We start from the raw sequence: 14,278 nt of genomic DNA on the forward strand, positions 1-14,278 counted from the left end.
AAATAGTTCCAGGTTTTGAGACTCCTGTTAGTGTACCGGTAGTTTAAAGCATTACCCTCACCCCCCAGGAAATAAATAATACAAGAAAAACTCAGTTATGACTGAAAGCTGCAGCAAATAACTCTGGACAGATATATTGTGCATGCAGAAAAGATGAATGCATGATGTTTTCTGTGATTCGGGTGAACTGACATTTTTGCTTTGTTTTCTAACAAACAAAAGTTACGTTTACATTCAGTGTTTCCAACACAAGCATCTTTCAGTATGTAACATTGACCTCTAGCATGTTAAATGCATGCTCTTCCTGCAGCATCTGCAAAGCTGAAATAATCATTTTAAACCCAGCCTTCACACACTCGAATGGAATCCTGAGCTGCCATCTGCCAAATGATGAATTCATTGCTACTTGCGATTATGACTGATTTGGCAGTACTCTTAATTCAAAAGGGTCAAATTCAAACAAAAACGTTGCAGAGTGTTCAAGAACGAATCAAATCCCCTTTTCAGACGTTCTGCTTTTTACATATCACGGTAAAAACATATACCAGAGAGTGCAACCCCCTGCCTGCCTGCCATGGCTGCTCAGTCTCCCCCACCATAACGTTTCTCCTGTGAAGTCCTTCTAAATCAAATGTGTGATCCCACTTCAATCTCCCTTTGGCACATCTTTGTTTTTATAAATAGATCTGTAATGGAGCAAGCCTCCACAGGTTCCAGGTGCCCTGTCCTGGAAGTAGAACTGATCTAAAGCCCGAACAGCACACAAACAAAACGTGACTCCTGACTGCCTTGGTAGAGATTTCTCCATCGTTGTGCAAAGCTGTCAGCAACTATTTAAGAGTACTGGTATAACAAATACATAATCTCTGATCAGAAAACAAGACCCCCACTGATGGCTCTGATGTGAGGAAATAAACCAAAAAAACAAATATTAACAGCTTTATTTACTGATGTTCTGCACCGAGTGCTTTATATTATTCACTGCTACAACTTTGTGGCCACAATAGAACATTCAAAGCTTCCTAAAGCCCAAAAGCCACATGGCATCTGCTACTAACGCCACAATGACACCGCAGCTACCGCAATGCCTCACACAAACCGACAGGAGCCACAAAGGCATGAACTCAAAGCTCCGCTTTGCATAAGGTGCTGTGATTCAGCTGCACTGAGAAAGAAAGGCGAAACAAAATGAGTGCCGGCCTCTATAAAGTGATGTACCTGTACGGGTCTCTGTACATGGTATTTGTACATGGTACACGGCGTTTTCTCCTGAAGTTTGTTTTATCGTGTTATTTTTATAAACAATGAGTTAGACTTGCATCCATTGCGCTGCTCCTGTTTTCCGATAAGGAAATGCTAAAACCTACGAAGGCGTCTCTGCTCAGAGCAGATCTGATTCCCCCCCTCCGGCGATTATCCTTGCCAGGCCTCTGTGCATCTCTGCTTGCACTGGGCCATAGTCCACCACCTCCCCGTCGACTGTTATCACCCCTTTGGGTGAATGTGGCTCCAGTCTGAGTGCCTGCACCTTTGCATGCACCAGATATTGACAGTCCGTTGCCAGATGTGCTCCCTTCTCCATAGCTAGGAACAGATTCAGCAGCGCAGCGCGGGATATTCCAGCTCTGACGTAGAAAAGATGAATGACGCCATCGTTCAAGGTGGCTCCTGGTGCTGCTATCAGGTCCTCTGCCAGGTGGGACTGGTACATGGCCAGCATGAGGACAAAGTCCTCCTCCTGTACAATCACCCAGTTGCTAGGGAGCGGCTGGTCCAGAGGCAGCAGCACGGAGCCGGGAGGGCTATTGAGGGATTTGTTAGTGCTACGAGAGGTTCTGCTCTCCGTCCTCCTCACTCGGGCGGCATTGTTGGAGTGGCAGGAGTTGCGGAAGGTGTTCTCGCATTGGGAGTCGCTGGACGGTTGACGCTGCATCGAGGCCGGGCCTGTGGAGGAGGCCTCGCTGCTGATGGAGTCCTCGGTGGCAGGCAGATAAGACAGTTTGCCCTTGTAGATGCGAAGAGAAACCAGCCTCACCAGTGTGCCCAGCGTGAAGCGGGCCGCTCCGACGTGACGGTACTTCTCACTCTCTATGTCCACGTCGGCTATGAAGCCCCAGGCCAGCGAGAGGAAGGAGAAGAGACGGGGGCTGGAGGGGAAATGGACGGAGACCAGGTCCATGTGGGACACGAGCCCTTTACACAGCAGAAAACCACAGCTGAGCAGGAGGTCCTCGCTGGCCACCGGCGAGCCTCTAGAGGGAAGAACAGACTTATTTCAGTATTGATTATGGCATCATGGCAATGTTTGTAAAATAAAATTCCCATATCGACATCTTTTTAAAAAAAATATATTTAAAAAAATCAGTATCCAAAAATGCAGCTAATACTTAATAATTAATGTAAACATATGGCAGTCCAGACATCCAGACGGAGACGGAGGTGAGATTCTAGTGGAAAAAAAATAAAAAGAATTTCAGGCCAAAATAAAAACACGAGAGTGAACTGACTATTTTTGGATTAGGAAGTGGGTCAAAGCCTTTGGGTGTTTTGGGGAGTTCTAAGAGGATCGTTATACAATTCTGGAGTAACTGTGCCCTTAATTGTGCAATCATATATGCGAAGGAAACGAGAGGAGAGAGCGGGCATGGATGAGGAGGGTGGAGGCCCATGGAGCCATGAGGGGAGTCGGGTGAGGGTGGGACAGTATCAGCTTATGGGGCCTTCAGACATGACAGGCCAACAAAGACAACCCCATCTGGGAGGATGGAGACAGGGGTGAAAGGTCATGTAAACACCCCCTACACACACACAGATTTGCCAGTCCACAGCCAATTACAGTGATGACGGGACGTCTCGGTGGACTTCACCGGCAGCGGTCCTGCAGAGATCTCCATATTCATCCTCATGAATTTATTCACCAGTCTGCTGATCCCAGAGCTGCAACTACATTCCTACAGCCTGATTGAGAAACTCACAAACTGCAGCGCACGTTTACTCCTGCGCTCATGGGTCACATGTTCCATCCAGCGTCTACGCGAGTTCTACCAGTTTATGCCCTAACTTTTCATGCTAAGCCTTCAATTGTAAAACTGATTTCTTTTTTTCTGTTTCCTGAAGATTTGACGAGGAACAGCGAGGAAGACTTGGAGCTGAAACTGAGTTCAGGTCAGTTTGGTCTCTAGTTTGTTACGTCTTTAAAGGTTACTGAACTAAATCCTGAAGAAATCATTGAAATATTGTGTTATATTGAATAAAAATCTAATTAATATTGACATAAATCCTTGGGGGGGGGGGGGGGGGGGGGTATATAAATTATATTTCCAAATCCCAGTCTTGCCCTTTAAGCTGTTTATGCAGTAGCAGTGTAGCACCAGTGGAGGGAGACTCAGCCACATCAGAATGCGCCCTCCATCCCCGGCAGGGTTCAGCCTCCGCCTGCGTGTGTGGAAACGCATCAACCCTTCGCTTAGGGAACCTGCCACTGCAACACATGACAGCGCAATCATTCTAGGAGTCACTCAGCCTCATTGAACTATATTCCTCTGGGAATAATACCAAACACCACAGCAGGAGAGAGATGTTCTGGATACCCCCGGAGTGTGAAAGGAGAGACAACAACAATAGAGAATCTGGTCCCTTCCTGTCATTGCTGCCGCTCTGGCTGGAAGACCATTGTTTGATGCTGATTGACAAATGCAGGCGAAGTGATGAATGAAAGTGGCTCTTTGGTGAGGGTTTATTTTTGATAGCATTTTGATTCATCCATCTCCTAGTCAGGAATAACATAGAGGGAATATATATATATATATATATAACAGAATGCAGTACCGGAATAAGGTTTTAAAAAATAATAATAGTAGACATCAAGAAAAAACAAATATGCATTCCAAAATAAATCAAATTATAAAAGGCAAAGAGCGCAGACCTGAGTGATCAGGACCAGAAGTCAAGCCCAGTCAGACGCAGGATCTACACTGACAAACACCATCTCATGGGTGATGAGAACACGACGTGTGACCGACATTTGGCTCTGGCTACCGTTTCCGATCTGAGGTATTAATACTGGAGCTCGACTTGACTGATTAATTGATTAAAGCCCAATATACAGTAATAATAATAGTTATGGATCCTGTGACATGAACTTTGGAGGAACTGATTGGACACCGGATATCAGACTCAACCAACAGAAAGAAAATGTCTTAACAGTGTCGCTTCATCAGCCATGCTGGTCCGCCTCTTACACACCTGCAATGAAACGCACGGCGCCGCACTGGGAATGTCGCACGCCCAAGGAGCGTGGAACCAACTGGCTAGACTGGTTTAGGTGGATTCCAGTTTGTCATGATGGAGTAATACAATCCGAAAGCAAAAGACATTCACATTTATTGTAATGCACGAGCTAGTAAAGGTTTGGAACTTTTTCTTGATCAATCATCAATGCAGTTATTGATTAATGAGTCGAATCAGATCAGCTAATACAGATTTGACTCTTCTTCCTTCTTACTGTTGATGCATAATCTGTCCGCCCATGTTAATCTGTCTGTTTATATGAAAGACAGTTCGAAAAAATTATTGATGCATTTTTGTTTAAATTTAAATTCATTTAAATTTAAGGTTAATTAGATTTTGAGACAAGCAGAATAAAAGAGACCAGAAACTGTTTTTTTTAAAATTCTGTTAATAGGGTATATTTTGACATTATTTTAGATTTAATACTACCTTTTGCAATTTTAAACAGATACCTAGTTTATGTAAGAAAAGGTTTTAAAGTATTTTCATATTTGCTGATTTATTATAAACTTTTACTGTGACAATTTTCTCCAAACCACTTCCTGGTTTTGATTTAATGTCTGGTTCAAAGGTGGTTTTCACCAACTTCGCTGAAATTGTCCTGAGAGACGGACGCTGTCCTGCTGAGGCCGGTTCTCATTTCACACTTGGTTAATAACATTTACAAGCTCCCACGACATTGCTATATTTATACTGCAATTATAAAGCCAAATTGGACTGATTCACAACTCAAGTCGTCAGCCTTTTAACTAAATATCTGTTGATTGATTAAGCGATTACTCAATCTCACCCGGAGTAGTGATGTATGGATGCAGCCAAGGCGTTACCAGATCCACCGGGAAGGATGCCCAGCGGGGTCCGGATGGCTTCCTCCCAATCTGGCCTCTCCAGCAAACCATTGATCACCTGGCAGACACACGAAACGCAGCTTTGATCAGGTGGATAGACGTTTAGATGAAACTGAAAGACTAATGCTTAAAAAATCATATCTTATTAAAACATAGAAACATGTGACTTAATGTTGTTTATGCTGATGTTTTTTGTGACAACCGTTTGAACGCCATGCAACATGATTGCGTCTGGCATTGTGTGGCTTTTGCCTGTGAACACGGGCTGATCCCGCCGTCATCGGCCAGAGCTGGCAGCCGCAGTTAAAATGCAGTGCAAGTGTTTGTTGTCTAGTGCAACAATGATGAAGATGTGTCTCAACTAGATGTGTTCTTCACAACTAGTGGAGCACCTTTCACAGAATCGCAAAGTAGCTGAGCTTACACAAGAGCAGGGACAGACAGGCTCAGGGACAGTTTTTTCCCCCCCGAGAGCCATCAGCGCTCTGAACAACGAGCAGCACTAAACAATATAATTACGTACTCATCATGTGCAATTTGTAATGTGAAGGTAAACAATGTGTTACAAATTAAGTGCAATACCGCCGCCTCCCCGACCTCATGTGCAATACCTAATGTATGCTACTACTAAATGCAAAGTACTGGACAATCTCTCTGCAGGCGCTGTTTATCACCTTCAATTCGGGTTGTTTTCTTCTTCTATTATTTGTATTTTATGTTGTAACTAAGCACCAAACGGAGCAGCACCCCTAATCTCGTTGTGTATCTACTATGCAATGACAATAAAGCCTTTCTATTTCTATTTCTATTCTATTTCTAAGTGACGGAGCAGACTTACCTCAAACAGAAGCCCATCTCCAGACATGATGACGACAGCGTCCCACTGCGACAGGTCGGCCTCTCTCACCAGCTCTCGGGCGTGGTTCTGCCGCTCTGCAGGACAGATCGGTGTAACAAGTTTCCCCACAGAATGTCTCTGTTCTGTTTATACAGATCACAATGTGTAACGGACCAAACGCTACACTTTCTTCCCACCACGCAGAGGTCAGAGGTCACAGTCAGCGCTAATGCTGAGATGGCAGGGATTTGTGGTCCCATTAAATGAAATCTCCTCCATCCAACTGACGAAAAGCGCTCAGTGATCTTGTAACGATGACATAAGTAGACGATTAAGACCTCGATGAAGAATCGCTGTGTAATCCTATCTGTACCCAAAGCAGTTGCCAAATGTAAGTCGAGCCACCGGAGGAGAAGTTGATCAGCTGTCTGAAGTGAATTGTCTGCTCTGCTGAGAATCAGAGCAGAATTAGCTCGAAGCACTACTTTAAATTAATCTGGGCAGTAATCTGATGAAGTGGGGCCGTCTTCCTCTTACGAAAGAGTTCGTTTCTGAGTCACAGGAGAATTTATGTTTTGCCATCAGTACGTACCAGGAGGACAAAATAAAAGTAACTAAATATAGAAAAACAGGTTCAGAGACTTTTTATTCCTGGACAGATGCACAGTAAATCACACTTTGGGGAATTTTCTTCCCCGTTTTAACTCTGTCACGGTTTCAGCCCACTGCCAACCTTCTACTTTGGGTTTAATGTATGTGATTCATGCACCGCCGGTATGGACACTGGAAGCTCCAGAAGAATCGTTAAAATTGCACACACACACTCCAATTCTCATCTGCTTTTCTTCTCTTCCATCCCTATTTTTTTGCACCACAAAATAATTGATTCCTCTTTATTAGTCCAGACTGATAAAGAAGAATCCTGATTCCTGATATATGCAAATGACAAAAACTAAAAATCACAGATACAGATGTGCATTATTTGACTGTGAGCTGACTCTGCTCTCTGAAGCAGAGACACTGCAGTGTGCTTTGATATGCAACTCATCCCATCAGTTAAACTGGAGATGGCAAAACAGCCATGAGGGATGGGGGCATGCAGCCACACGGTCAGCATAATGATGATACAGTAGAAGAGGCGAGGAGGATGGTAGTCTTGACCAGCCTAGATTCCCCCCATGATAGTCCAAACACAAGGGGGAGATGAGCACGCTGCGGTTGTTTCATTAATACTTCTTGACAGACATCTTCCCTGTGCAGCGACGGAGACTCCCGAGGAGCAATCAGCGTCGTCTTTAAAACCGCAGAGACAGGAAATCACCGACAAACACTCGAGCCCATTCTGTCTCTGCAGCAGAGCCCAGCAGCAGTGCAGTCATCCTTCATCCGCCCTCCACCCCCAGCAGCGCTTACAGCTGCCACACAGTCAAAGATCCAGCAAAGAATCCGGCTCATTCTGCTCCGTATTGGTGAGGAAAACTTTGCATATCGGTCTCTCCAAAATGGAGCAGGATATAATCGTTTCAGGATGTGAGCTAGCAGGAATGCACGCAGGATAAAAACAACCTAGTAAATTAAAAAACACAAATGTGTTAAAGGTGCTAAATACTTCAATTCATGTGAGTAGCTTCTACACTTTGAATCACCAAAGTGTGGTGAGTCAGCATAATGCATTTAATTACTGACTATTGTTCGGATTCAAATTGTCTTTTGTGTGAAAAACAAATCAAATCATTCACTACTCAAGCGTTCAGAGGGAGAGGGAGGCCGATGAATTGCTCTCATGCAGGGGAGGCTGCATGACTGTATCACATTTCTCCAATAGAAGATTGCTCCAGTTCATCCAGTGTATCTTTCTCTCTCGCTCTCTCTCTTTTTGTGTGTTAGTGCAACTTGCACCATGATGAAAAAACTATTATTTGACTGTGAGCTGACTCTGCTCTCTGACTTATGAACAAACTCCGGCCGAGGAGACGCAGGAAACCCAGATAGAACAACTGAAACAATCAGAGGGAGAGAATCTACCTGTGGCAAGTTTGAATCTGATGTGTGTTTTATGTATTTGATATTTTAATTCATTCATATACGTCCAGATTCAGGGGTTACAGCTATTATAAACCATTAAATCATTCATTTCATTGACTTAGTCTGGATCTTGTCAGTACTCTGGAATGTAGGGTTCCCTCACATGCCAAATGCCAGATACTCTACTGAATGAAATCCCATCACAGCAAAGGGGGGATTTTGTGTTGATCATGAATGTCCTTATATCCGTATGTTTTTTTCTGTGTGTATATTTATTCATTATGTAATAGATCTGTATGGGTCAGAGGCAGTTAATCAAAAACACCGATGGTGACAGCATGAAAGAGGATTTAAAGATGAGGAAGGGTCCTGGAAAATAGAGAAGAAGACAGAGCAGGGTCGTGGAGGGAGATGTAAATGTTGTTGTTGTTGTGGCCTCCGTTGAGCTGAGTGTGTAATTCTGTGTGTGTGTGTGTGTGTGTGTGTTCTTGACACTGTGATCATCCACTTTCCTTTACTGCAGTCGTGGTGAATGGATTTGCGGAGCTACAGATGACACAGAGGATAATGCATTCCTTGACTGCGTGAACTCATTTTTACCGTTTGAACCTGCGGGACAGGTAGGACTTCATAACGTGCTCAAGGACAACTCGGTACTGCACGCACTCTGGTGGGAATTTAACCCAGTCTCCTTGCCTCCAAGGTTTACAATTTGTTAATCCTGCAGCTCACGTGATTTTAAGAGTACGTCTGTTGTCCAGTGATGCGGGTGACAGATTTGTGGTACAGATCTTTGGCTGGTTGATCCAAAATGAAAATCTTATGGTTCTCATTTATCATTCCTGATGTAGGCTACATGAGATAATGTACATCAGAGATAATAATAGAATATTATCACTTTCATTACAGTGTTCTTGGCGTGGTCAGTGACATGCACGCTCTATTTGCTGCTAGGTCAGTGTAGGGGCGATGCGCCAGCTACACCCTCAGCTTCTGACTTCCCAGAGAGCTGCCAGTCCTGGCAGAGCGGCTGCGCTGGGATCCGTGTTAAAACCCGGAGTGGATTTTTGTGTTTCTTCTTGCCCTTGCAAAATGGTTTGGAAGTAGAACTGTTACAGGGGTAAAATTGGAGAAGGATTCTTTTTCTTTTTTTTAATAGAGCAGTTCAAGGAGACAATTCTGTATTTCTTCTCATGGCAAAATAACATTGGAAAAAATTAAGAAGCTTTTTTACAATATTGTGTGGCCTGACATCAGATATAAATTATGTTTTTGACTCATTTAGGGTGACAAAGCAAAGAAAGGAGTAGTATTAAATGAACATTTGAAGTGAAGTTGATGCTCTCTGAGGGAGAATGATAATTGAGTACACATAAAAGCGACTGACCAGTGTTGTGCATATTTTTCCTCTCACTCACCGGTGATGATCAGAGTGTGTGGGATTCCTGCCTCGTCGAGCACTGGCTGGATGTGCTTGTTGTAGAGAGTCAGAGCCTGGGCTTTCCCACTCTGTGGGTTCACCAGCAGCATCATCCGAAAAGACCGAGACAGCGCTCGCTTTGACACCCCTGCAGAGACAGAGATGAGAAAGATGATGGACGACTGCAACGAAAAGGGAAAGCTAAATAAAACGGCAACATTTTAGAAATGGGGCCGAGACTTCAAAAGAACAGAAGAGTGGATGAAACGTCTAAAGGAATGAGAGACACGAAACATTTAAAGAATAACTTCGAACCGTTTGAAAAAGATTTTAGTTCTGCATATTCTCTAGATCTGTGATTAAAGCCGTCTCACTGGGTGCCCCCCCGACCCCAGAGCATGGGAACTGTCCCAGATCTTAATAGAATAATTACTAGTGAGGTATTCGCTATAGGAAATGACACCCGAAATAAGAGGGGAAAACCCAGGAGTTAGAACAAACACATTTTCCAGCTAGGTTCCCTATAATAGCTCTGAATGCATGCAGTCTGAGAAGAGACCACTTCCTTGGCTTCGCCCGACACGTCTCCACAACATTGAGCAGGACGTCAGCGTCTATTCACAAACACAGAGATGAAGGTTTAACTTCAAACATAGAGCAAAAATAGGATCCTAAAAACACACAAAAAACAAGTCACATTTACATAATGTGTCAACATTTCTACTCAAAAAACAAAACTAAACATATTTTGCAGACTTTTTATTTACTAATGTCCAAACATTTTACATGAAAGGAGAGGGCGGCTGATTGCAAACATCTGTTAGCACGAGCCTCATGCAAACACAACAAACAAAAGATCCATGAATTTATATGGATTACTCAAGTTGCTTTCTTGATGTTGTGAGGATGTCTTAATCCCTCCCACTTAGAATGTCAGGAAAGTCAAAAGACAGAACTGAGATCCGCTCACGGCTGGATCAGCTGTGGAGGGTGGAGAGTTTGTGTCTGCAGTCGTGTGCTAATTGTTAAGGCCGGCATTTCAGTCAGGACCACTTAAACCAAAGTAAACTTTATTTTTAAATTTGCATGCAACAGCGCGGCTTCATGAGCCGTCCTCAGACCTCCCTTCCCCTCCAGGCAGGGAGACCCAGAACAGAACAGGCATCAGTGACAATAGGAAGAAAGCCACATAAACGGGGTGGAAATGAAGCGTAAGCAGGCTAAAGCAGATTACACAGGGCGCCCTGTTTGCGTTTCACTGATGGAACTCTGAGAGGAAACCGTTGAACTATCAGCTGGGATTGCCGGTTGAGCTTGACTTCCATGGCCCGCCTGAACTCACACCAGATGTCACCTAAAACGGTTTCCTGTCACCTGGAAGGCACGGGAACCATTTGTACTTGGGGAACAAGTGACATGACATCCTGTTTCACCGCTCAGGCGATATTATTGGACTATTTTTAATTGATTCCAGGAGTGCGAGAAAGAGAACAACTGCTGGACAAGCTAGATTCACTTTCAAGAAGAGAGACAGCGGCGTTTTCACACGGCTGTTAAACCGAACTTAAACTTCCCACAGCAACACTAAAACCCGAACGTAATGGAAACTTCAATCATTAACAAACACACAACAGGCTGGAATCCAGTTGTCACAAACTGCAGCAACGTTTTTGGTGCAGAGACGATAAACTCTTGTCCGTAATGCCGTCTGTAAATCAAGTTCGAGCACACAGCGGATTTCTGCTGAGCGAGAACCACAAAGGGTGTGGAAGGAGGAGGAGGAGGAGGAGGAGGAGGTGGCCGTGGTCAGCTCGCTGTACGTCTAAATTAGGAAAGGCAGAACGTTTCTGCCATTGGGGTTTTGTTCAAATCATCTTCTGCTGTCTGTCAACCTCTTGTCCACAGATCGTTGTAATAAAGGGACATCTTTCTCTCTGGGGAGCGTTATGTGTCCATTGCAGGTATTTTAGGATGCAGTGTCAGATCAGGGCGGGGCGGTCGGGCTGACACATCAAAGGAAAACTTTGGTGGGTTTGTCTGTCGGCCCGTCTGATAGGCAGGACTACCGTACTCCAAAATGTATGAATGGATTTAAACTGTGGAGAAGTCGGGTACGGTCTGATTCACGTGGAAAATCCACTACGGTGCGAGAACGCATATAAATACAGATGCGGCCCGAAGGGCAAAATGTGCAAGAATATGCTGATTCAGCCATTCTTTTGAGAAGGTTATCAACTCCCTTGATTCAAGGGGTCTCTATAGTTTTTTTCACATGAACTGGCGGCTTGGATACTGTCATTACAGATACAGAGCTGCCGCGATTCCCAGCTGAAAACAACACGTTAAAATCTATCGCCTGATGAAGAGGAGTCCCAAGGCAGAGCGTTTGCTGCCGTCACTACGGACGATGCACAAACACGTGTACCCAGAGGCGGTACAAACAAGTAAGACCCTGACTACGCACCTCAAAGGCATAATGAAGAAATTTAGAACGTATGGCATTGGTATTGACAAAAACAAACAAACAAATGTAATAGTAATTTTTTTCCCAACAGATTGCTTGAAAACCTTTGAAAACAGTTAATTCCAGCAGGTTCAATGTTTTTTTATTTTTTTATTGAAACCTCTCTTCCTTACTCCTTCATGGTGAAATAGTCCTATTGTTATGGTATGGTTTCACATACAATGACATACAGGGAAAACCGACTTGTCTTAGTTGGGATTACTCCGATATTCTGATTAACCACCAACCGTTGCTTTTTATGTTGTGATTCATTGCCAGCTGTGAGCTCAAGCAAAATGACAATCCAGACAAGCCAGACCGGCGACACTCGCACCATTATTGATGAAGGGGTCAGACGAGAAGCCTTGACCTCATTCATGCTGATGGTCTGGATCCAGGGCTCCGGAACACGATTGAGCATGTTTCATAGATATCGCTGGAATAATGAGGAACTTCCAGTTGAATGCTTTTTAGAGGGGATACCAAACTCCCCTGAGATGGTAAGACTCAAATATTAAACTGCTATATGCTCGGAAAGCAACACAACACCATCACTTTTTATTCTATGAGAAAAAGGATTGGGCAGCAATTTCTTTCAACTCTATTATTTATTTATTAGTGCTATATTTTGATCCTATTTTCAGAAATAATTGAGATTACACCATAGACTATTTTGAGGCATTAAATTTATGTCAGAACCTAAAACAACTAAACACATTTATTTTTCATTCACACTCAAAAGTATGCCCAATGAGTAATTATACCTCTTGTCATTACTTAGACTCAATAGCATGTTATACTACTTTATGTTTCTCGGGTATTATTACAACTTGTTTGCGTACTGGAAGGTACTCTGGACTCTGTGCCACAGCGGCCCTGTTGTTTAATTCATTGGTGGAGTAGGTCAAAGACAACGATATCCTGTGATGTACAACAAAAGAGAATTTAGCTCAGGATAAGTCTACTCCTGGTGTGAAATCAATATCTGCAGTGCGGCCTCGGGTTTTCAGGTGACTTTTATGTTACAAGGGTGGGTGAATCTTTTTCAGACCATTTCTGTTGTGTTACTCATTTAAAAAATGGATTAAAGAAGCAAATTAAAGTAAAAAAAAAAAAAAAAGACAAAAGCATTCAGACAAAGGCAGACAGATAAGAAAAGTAAGAAAAAAAACGAAGAGCAAACATCGGAAAATGAGCAAAGCAGGCTCCAATCAAAATCACCTTTATGTAGAAGTGATAAGATAATAAATGACAAAAGGTCGTTTTTGAATAAAAGCAGATTGAAACAGCAAAATCTGTTGCTCCTATTGTCTAAAAACAATGACTGTAGTGACACAATTCAACAATCATGCACTCAGGCTACAGAAACATGATATTCAACAGGCATCGTGTTCTCATATCACGCTGCTTCTTGCTGTCCTCTTGTTTTGCTGTCGTTCCAAAATGAACTCGATTATTTAAACATAAGGAAATCATGGAAACGTCAACAAAGGAGTGGAGCCAGGCGACCACGAAAGAGCAGTTTGAGACTGTTCATCTGTAATCGTTGCTTATGAAAAATATCGTTGTTCAGGAAAGTGGCCACGGCTTCTCAGGGTCCAGCTTCTCCTTTGTGACGATGTGCAGCTTTCGTGTCTCATGTGAGACAGTAAAGGATGAAAATTGATCTCGAGATGTTAGAGACTGAACATGCATTTATTTGGTGGTCAATTAGACAATTAAAAATAATCATAATTATTGTGACAGTGCTGATCATATCTCCTTATGTTATTTACGGGGAGTTCAATTACTTTGGAATGGAAATATTCCTGTCGATGGCCTTTGATGCAGCTTTAATGTCAAATGTTGTATCTATAAAGTGGCAAATGGCAATTTGGACATCACTTAAAAGCGCTGCCATGGAAACCTGCTGCTGGGGGGGGGGGGCACTCACCGTCTCTCAGGTGTTGCCGGGCAGCGCGCGCTCTGACCGCGCGCGCCCACATCTCCGCCACCTCCAGGTTCGCGCACGGGTCCTGCAGAGCGCAGAGGCGAAAGCGCTGCTCCACTCGCTGGCGCGTCACGCCGGATCTCATCCAGCGCCGCTTCAGCGGGTAGAAGTAGGCGGTCAAGTACGCAGCCGGGTCCGAGGCGCCGTTTCCCCGGTACGCGCGGCAACCCACGCAGTCCCTCAGGCCGAGCACCGACCTGGTCCGCCGGGCAGGTGTGGAGGACAGCCTCTGGACGATCAGGTCCCGCTCGGTCAAGCTCACGGCGTACCTGACTTTCCGGTTACCCGTTACTGTGAACTCCCCGTAAAGCGTCGCCGGATTGCTGCCGGTGTTGTGGTCCGGTTCAGAAAGCCTCTGATCCAT

The 14,278-nt window shown here is 44.1% G+C and overlaps 1 protein-coding gene across 1 annotated transcript; it reads right to left on the reverse strand.

Annotated features, from left to right (window-relative positions):
- Positions 1–1,381: 1,381 nt before the first annotated feature.
- Positions 1,382–14,278, reverse strand: LOC137906733 (sphingosine kinase 1-like). The gene is made up of 5 exons (XM_068751021.1): positions 13,858–14,278; positions 9,420–9,569; positions 5,977–6,071; positions 5,081–5,196; positions 1,382–2,252 (listed from the first exon to the last, which is right to left on the reverse strand). Exons 1-5 carry the CDS (start codon positions 14,276–14,278, stop codon positions 1,382–1,384), a joined length of 1,653 nt encoding a protein of 550 aa, XP_068607122.1.

Source organism: Brachionichthys hirsutus, chromosome 17, assembly GCF_040956055.1.
Source record: "Brachionichthys hirsutus isolate HB-005 chromosome 17, CSIRO-AGI_Bhir_v1, whole genome shotgun sequence".
Taxonomy (NCBI): Eukaryota; Metazoa; Chordata; class Actinopteri; order Lophiiformes; family Brachionichthyidae; genus Brachionichthys; species Brachionichthys hirsutus.

What these genes read in the sequence shown, in the direction of transcription:
- LOC137906733 (XM_068751021.1), bottom strand. Translation starts at nt 14,278, where the DNA reads ATGGATCAGAGGCTTTCTGAACCGGACCACAACACCGGCAGCAATCCG. An exon ending in CCGGCAACACCTGAGAGACG is followed by an intron (nt 9,570 to 13,857) that starts GTGAGTGCCCCC and finishes CTGTCTCTGCAG; the next exon opens with GGGTGTCAAAGCGAGCGCTG. An exon ending in TCCATACATCACTACTCCGG is followed by an intron (nt 2,253 to 5,080) that starts GTGAGATTGAGT and finishes TCTTCCCTCTAG; the next exon opens with AGGCTCGCCGGTGGCCAGCG.